This window comes from Pistacia vera, unplaced genomic scaffold (genome assembly GCF_008641045.1).
Source record: "Pistacia vera cultivar Batoury unplaced genomic scaffold, PisVer_v2 Contig188, whole genome shotgun sequence".
NCBI lineage: Eukaryota > Viridiplantae > Streptophyta > Magnoliopsida > Sapindales > Anacardiaceae > Pistacia > Pistacia vera.
Window position 1 is genome coordinate 1,492,751 of NW_022195981.1, and position 8,327 is coordinate 1,501,077.

Genomic DNA, 8,327 nt, shown 5'->3' on the forward strand with positions numbered 1-8,327 from the left:
GATAGGGATTATCTCCCAAAATAGGATTTAGTGTCCTACTGAGATTCTAAATCTTATTTAAACTATTAAACTTAATCTGATAAGGTCAAGAAATCATATTTCTTTCTTGATAGGGATTATCTCCCAAAAAAGAGGACTCAATGTCTTACTAGGATTCCAACCCCTTGGGTTCACTATAAAAACAAAGGCTTGCCCTCTCATTAAAAGGCAATCTCCCACAGTCAATCTACACTATTCAAAACCATCTATTTGCTCCTAAAGTTCTTGCTTTCAAAAACCAACGCCTCCGCCGTAGTCTTAGCCTCCGACAAGACTCCTAGTAATTCCTCATCTCCTTAATTCTTATCAAATAATCTCTTTCAGCCTCGCTGACTTGAGCGTCGGAGGGCCTACGGAAAACACCACCCCGGTGTTTTTCGGAAGCTTCATGCTTGCCCTTTCATGTGTACAGGTCTAGTGGATTGTCAGTAGCCTCAACCTCACGGGATCAGACCCTATTTTATGACGGTAGATTTTTTGCATCTACAAACACCATAGAGAGAGTATTAGAAACTGAGATCATTTCCACTCTTGGTATTGGATTGAGCGTAGTTAAAGATTAGCATGTTTTTGCTCTGTTTTATGTACTGGGTTTATGATTTTGTGTGCTTTTGTATATTGTGTTCATGAAACTATAATAGATTTCTCTCATCCGTGGATATAGATGGGTTATATCGAATCACGTAGATATTGTCTCTTTTTATATGATGTGATTTTAATCTTATATTATTCATCTCAAATCGCCTAACACTAAATAGTACATGTGTTTTGCTTAATTATTTAAAAAGAAAAGAGGAGTTTATCCTACATCGAATTGTATCTCCTCATCCAAATAAATTTTTGTTTACGTAGATGATAACGTATAAAAAGTAAAAACGTGATGTGAGATTTTCTATATGAAGATTTCTAGTTCTTCCGACTGAATCAGGGCCTTAATAAACAAATTATAAACTTCATAATAAAAAATAATATTATGAAATATGTAAATTAAAAAAATAAATGTTAAACAAACCAGAATGGTATAATTTATTAGATAAATTTATTTGTTTATGTTGTCCTTTCTTACCTATATCAATTGTCTTATCATGTGAATGATGTGATATAAATGCTTCATCTTGTAATATTATTTGTTTAAATCTTTGAGTCTTATTATCACCTACACTGATTCACCAAACCTGAAGGGTGTTTATTTCTTAAAGGCAAACCATTTTTGTTTTTTTTTTTTTTTTTTTGTTTTTTGGGGGGTTAAGTAAAGCCAAACTTCACTAAGTAATGTTTGGGATTTTTGCCAACCGCCTGAGGTTTAAGTTAATTAATTACAAAAATCAGCTAAAATATTGAAAATAACAAAAGATACCCTTAACATTAGTGAGCTATTATGGCTTTTGGGACCTGACATTTTACAGAGCGGTAAAATTTCGAATGTCGCTCTAAACTAAAACACAATAATAATTTTTTTTTTTTTTTTGGTCTTGTACTATCATATAGCTTTGTAAATACCAGAACTTCCTCTACCCCGCCCCCACCTTTTCTCCCTGCCCAGCAAAAACAAAAAACCAAAGAAAAACATCAAAATCAACGCAGAGCCATCACTCACCAAACTCCTTTAGAAGAGCCAAATCTACTTCAATGAAGAAGGGAAAGCAAGTTTATACAAAAACCCATAAAAATCCAAATTAAAGTCAATCTACAGCCAAATAAACACCTACAGATAACCTTTGAAAAAAAAAAAAAAAAAAAAAAAAACCACATCAACACCACCTAAACCCCAATCAAGTAGCCGAAAATAAATCAATCTCAATAATAAAACCAAAACACAATCCGCAAATGGGGCTTTAGGGATAAGAAGGGCATACGATGTAACTTTTGAAACTTAATTTTTACCCATAACTTGCAAAAATTTCAAGTACACCCTCTATTGTTAGATTTTTCCATTAAATTTTACAGCTGACTGATTTTGACCAACTCAATTACAAATATACTATTTAGAGTTGACCATTGTACCGCAAAAGTGTCATGCCTTAAAAGTGTTTATAGAAGAGTAAAGGACTTTTTCTCACACAAATAATGGCTTGATGGCATTTTTCCACTCACCTTTTTTTAAAATGCCTCTTTACTATCTAAATTTATATTTCGTTTGTTATTCAAAACAATTGTCGATCGATTCTGACATTTTTTTTACTCCAAACGATCATCATTTTCTTCCTCGATCATTACTCACCGAAACCCTTCAAACCTTATTTTCAAGGAACCCGCCAATTGTTGGTAATCGAGTGATTAGGGTTTGTTCAACTACCCCTCCTAAGTCAAATTCTGACCACCAAAATCTAACCTATCACCACCAAAAGACTCACCAGTCTCCCCTCTTAAAAAACTCCAATAGTTTAGATCAAGTTTGCTCTCCGTTCACCATCGAATATTTGGATAATAAAATAATATTTTAAACGTTACGTGGGTAGAAAAGTGTCAATAAGTCATTATTTGGGTGAAAAAAGTCAATAACTCTTTATAGAATAAAAAATAAGCTATTATATATAACATTTTGTATAAGTCCTTTAATAATTCGATTTTGACTCGAAATCCCTGTTTTCCGAAATACATGCATGCCAATTGTCAACCACTTGAAATTTCGCAAAATCAGTTGGCTTGGCTCAGCCCAACTCAAATACCCACTCTTTAACTCTTTCATTAACTTGTCAGGACGGCACTGGATAAATAATAATAACTATTACCCCATTTACATTTACGACAACACTGATTGCAAACTGTCTTAGATTAATTAAGAAAATCTTGAAAATTAATCCTTTGTGACTGAGAAACTCTTCTAAATTCAAAGTTAAAAAAAAAAAAAAAGCCGCAGAAAATATTATATCATAAAGAATTAGTAATCTATTAATAGTATGTATATAAATATACCTGGAAGTGTGAGAGCTTTTCGATTTCACTGAGTCCTGCAGTGACTCAAGTTCTTCAAGCGTTGGAGAGAAGTTTTCGAATTTTTCAATTTCTGTGATATGGAGATTGGAGGGGTAAGAGAAAAAGAGAGAGACAAAAATGTTTGGATTGAGGAGTAGATAATTGCTTTTTCTTACCTATTCTATTTATAAACACTGTAAATGATGGAAAAGAATAAAGGGAGGATGAGACTGAAGGTGGGGATCAGAGGGTGTCAAAGCTTAAGGTGCTCTGATACCATATAAACACAATAAGGATCGGAAAACTTTAATCTTACATTGTGTTGCTGATGTTTATTTATACAGCTTATCATCGGTAAATAACAAAAAAGTATAAGAGTTGCTAAAGTCTTTCTTTACTAATTCTATTTTAATTTGACTCGAAATTCCGAAACAAAAGCATGCCAATGACCAACCATTTCACTACATAAAACACCCACTCAACACTTTCATTACGACAACACCGAGAGCAAAACTCTTTAGGATTTCTAAACAAAAATCTTGAAAATTAATGCTTTGGTTGGGAAACTCTTTTCTAAGTTTCAAGTTTAAAAAACTACAGAAAATTTTATATCATAAAGAATTAGTAAACTATATATTAACAGTTTGCATATAAATATGTAAACCTGGACCTTTTCGATCTCACTGAGTCCTGCTGTGACTGAAGTTCTTCAAGCGTTGGATTAAAGTTTTCAATTTCTCTGATGCGCTATAGGACGGGTAAGAGAAAAAAAGAGAGACAAAAATACATATAGCCTTCAGGGAATGAGATGTTAGGAATTGAGGAGTGAAACTTCAACAAATTAAGAAACCATTTATAATTAAAAGTTTGATAAATATTTTTTTAGCACATGATATGAGGACAGGAATGTGGGACCAGGTCACCAGGGTCCAGGAGGCCCAGCAAATAAAATTACTTTTACAGTGAAAGTGTATGATGGTTTATGGTTGAAAATTAACGAGCCTCGAATCTCGATGAAGGGGGATTTTCTGGATCCATTGGATTGACATTGTTTCGCAGATGATATATGCAACTGTTGCCCATATCTCCATTCTCTAATTCAAAAACTTGGCTACGGAGACAAGAAAAGGATTTACGAAAAATCCACAAAAAATTTGAAAAAAATTTCTCTTCTTAATTATTTCAATATTTCAATATCTTACTTAAAGATTTATTAATTTTGCGAAGTTCCTTTTTTTTGTGAAGAAAGCCAAATCGTATAAGTTATTATCTTTCTGAGTCTATCTTCCCAAATAATATTTGTGATTATGGTGTTTGATTCATCATCTACCAAATCATCCTTGTATTTACCTGTCAACACCATTAATTAATCACATCAATTAAAAATATTATGTATACATTATTGCTCTGACGCAAGATAAATTTTCTATAGGAATTTAAACGCAATACAACTGCCCTCTACCGAGCTCTTAATGACTATTCGTCTATTCAATCATTCAAGAATACTGAAAAGGTACGATGAACCAGTAATTATTTTGTCACCTTGTGCAAAATGAAGACGGGAAGAAATTATAAACTGCATAAAAATGATGTATATTTAGTATTACTCTTAGCCTTAATCCCAGACCCAATTCTCTAATTGTTGACGACAATTATGACCCTTTCCGCAAGAATCTAGGACATTTGTCAAGAACCACGGACACATCCTCATTTGAAGTAAGGGCTTTGATCTCCGTAGCTAAACTGATGAGGAAATTTGGGTTCTTGTACACTTGCTTACATATAGATGCACGTGAAGAGACTATCTTTGGAGCAGCAAAGGGAACATGCTTCTTTGACATGGGAAGTTTGAGCGGCCTCAATTTGTGAGGAAGTGGCAGTGGCAGAGGCCTTTCTCTAAATAACATTCCAGGTTTTTGGGGAATTCTTCCCTGAAATAGAAACGATATCGCTTCAAGCTCTTCTGATTCACAAACAGTATCATTGTCTTGTTCATCATCTTCACTTTCATCTCCTCCTCCTTTATCTTCCTCGTCAAAATCAAAGTATGTGTGAGATAGGCCAGTGTCACTGCTTGGTTTCTTTAAAAACAAGTTAACCCCAAAGTCAGGGGGAAGTTTGGTGCGCCGCAGATTGCGCAAGTTCTTTGGTACTTTCTTGTGATGAGTTCTTTTACTTGACTGTGCCATCAAAGTTACACTTCTACTTCTTGAGAATTTTGTATCAGCTAGCACCATGGAATACAAACTTATGGATGAGAACATACAATTCATTCTCTTCAATTGAACGAACCATAAACTGAAATTTTACTGGTGTTGCATATTTTCAAATTTGGACTATATTGTATTTGAGAGTCTAACACTACTTTCATCGAACATTTGGTCTACCATTCATCCCCTCGCTCAACATTGTAGGTGCGCCATTATTGTAAACGAAGGAAAAGAGATGAAGCAAATGATGAGTGAACAACACAAAAACAAGATGATGTGGGAGGGCTGAAGACTATTCAAACCAGTGACTAACTCGTGTTAGTCTTCTATAATTCCTTTCCCCTTGCCATTATCTGAAGTTCAGAGATCAAGTGTAAACCATCATGTGCTCTGACGTGACGTGAAATTGTTTTTTTGTGCGAGCATTAGAAGCTGGCCGAGAGCCCAAGGCCAGGTGAAGCAGAGCGGCTGCGATTGCGAACCGTTAGGTTCAGTGTTCTAGTGACGTTAACGAGTTTACAGAGTAATAAGCAAAGGAGTAAAGTTAACGAGTGAAGAAGAAGACTTTAGGAGCATAATCAAAACGGTGTAGTTTTGATTCTTATGTGGCAAAATCAACTGTATTGAAAAGTCACTTGGTCAACATGCTCCCTCAAAACAAAGCAACTCTTTTTCTGCCACATTTAATCTTATCTTATTTTCTTCAACTATTTTCAATCTTCTCTTCTTCTTCTGACTTAACATTTCAATCTTTTCTTCTTTCTTCTGACATAACAATAACACTGGTCAACACATCCTACAGTTCGCAATTGGTTTGGGCAGATGAGCCTCGTTATTAAATATGCAAGACTAAATTAAACAATTGCAAGTTACACACCATATTTATGAGAGAAATTTAATGAAAAGTGTTTATGAGTATAATATTATTTTTATTATATATAACTTCACTTAATATATAGATAGTACATATTTTTCTTTGGAAAATATGTAGCTCTCAATGGGTCTTATTTGTCTAATTATGAACTAACTAATTACGAATTGATTAATTGTAAACTGACATAGATAATTGTAAGAGAAAGTTCATAATATTAGATTGTGAACTACTCTTTATTGGTTTTATTTTTAATATATAACATAAATAATTGTTCTTTTTAACAAAACCTCTTTTTTAATTAAAAAAATTCAATAAAAAAAACATAAAACATATCAATTTAGTTTAAAATTATTCAATCATCCTAAAACAAATCAATTTATATATTTGAATTTTTATAAAAAGTTTGTACTTATAAGATTATTAATAATAGATCAATAATAGTAAATTTACAAACTCACACATACAACTTAGCGTGCATTAAAATGATTGGATAACTTAAATTATAATTTATGTATAAAATATTTCATAAATAAATTGATTATTATGCCCTCATTATTCCACATCTGATATCCCATTACTATTTCAACAACAATGTCAATTTCCATCTTGACATCGAGTTAGTTGGGTTACCCCACTTCATTAGAAAGCAAAAAAAACCTTTAACAATATGCCACTTACAGACAATTTCAATAACATGCATGCTCTTGATTCTAACACTACCATTAACGTTTTATAATATGCCACATACAGACAATTTCAACACATTGTTGGATTAATAAATAAAATCTTAAAAACATTAAATAAAGAGGAATAAAATTTGATGTAAAAGAATCTTTAATAAATGTTGCAGGTGTAATACAAAGAGGATAAAACAAGGAAAGGATAAAAATCCTCCACATTTCTTCTTTCAAAACCTTTTTTTCTCACATCTTTGCCCCATGGAAGCTGCCACACTCAAGCCCAAATCCTCTTCTTCTCCCCGCCTCATGAAGAATTGCCGAAAAAGGTCCTTTTTTTTTTTCTTAATTGTTACGCCTGAGAAAATAAAGGGCTGACGTGGGAGAGTCACATGAAGGGTAACCTGCTCCCGTCAGGGCAACACGCACACGTCAGACCTGCAAAGTAATATGGAGCTCACACGCGTCCAATTCCCTGCAATAAATCGTGCGAAGTCAGCTTGGAAAGAGGAAAATGGGACGTAAAGCCGGATTATATCCTGACAATCACACCAACCCATGGATTTAATGATGATTATACGCTTCAGTTTGATATAAAATGACGAAGACCCCTTCATTAAGGGGATTCGGCCATTCTTTGCATGAAAAAGCTCTCTCTCTCTCTCCTGTAAAAAACACTTACTTTTCATAACTCTTATGTATGTCAGTCCGCTTCGCGACCTGACTCACACCAACATCAATACAAATCAGTGGACGTAGGATTTGCTACCTCAGCATCCGAACCACTTAAAAAATTCCCTTTGCATTTATTTCTCTTTATACATTTCGCTTTCATGTGTATTTAACAGCCAATCAACGGTACGCACGTGGCAATTTGGTTGGTGCCAAAAACGAGCATCAACAGTTTGGCGCTAGAAGGAGGGCGAAAGATTTAGTGTCTACCCTTCATCAGGAGAATCTTTGACCTACTGGTCTCACAGCTACAATGGCCCGCCAATTTGAACCTGAGCAGGTGAACCAGCATGCTGAAGGAGTCCCCTAGGCCCAGAGGGACACCCCTTCCAACATACCTCCAGTTTCGCAAAATGCCGCTGGGAATACCCCAGCAGCTCCGCAGCTGGACCCTGCTATCAGAAGCTACCTAGAGAGGTTTGACAATACTCTCCAGACGGTCAACCAGAGGTTGGACCGTTGGACCAGGGCATGTCATCTACGACAGCCGGAGCGGTACAACCGCCAAAAACCCCTGCAGGTCTCGCGAAAGCGCGGCAAAGGGCAATAGCCCGTGCCGCGAGCACTGCAGCGCGTAAACGCAAGGGTCAGCAAGTGGCAAAAAATAAGCCTACGGGCTCCCAAGGGCCAGCGAATACAAAAGGCGCCCCAAGCAGGGTGTCGGCAAAGCTGAGACTCGGTGAAAAAGTAAACCCCGAGCTGTCCCATGCCACGTCGCAGGCAAACCCAAGCGAAAATGCTGGGCGCGATGATTCCGATCACCACCAGCAGAACGATCCCGATCGTTCTCATGCGGGTGGCCCCCACACCTCGCGGGGCGGTTCGTACCACCGCGAGGGTCGTGAAAATGCCCCGCACAATACATCGCCTTCACACGCC

General features: G+C 35.8%; 1 protein-coding gene across 1 annotated transcript; it reads right to left on the reverse strand.

The window, feature by feature from the left end:
• Positions 1 to 4,607: 4,607 nt before the first annotated feature.
• On the reverse strand, positions 4,608 to 5,192 carry LOC116127009 (pentatricopeptide repeat-containing protein At2g01860-like). The gene has a single exon (XM_031412674.1). It carries the CDS (start codon positions 5,190 to 5,192, stop codon positions 4,608 to 4,610), a length of 585 nt encoding a protein of 194 aa, XP_031268534.1.
• Positions 5,193 to 8,327: the final 3,135 nt, after the last annotated feature.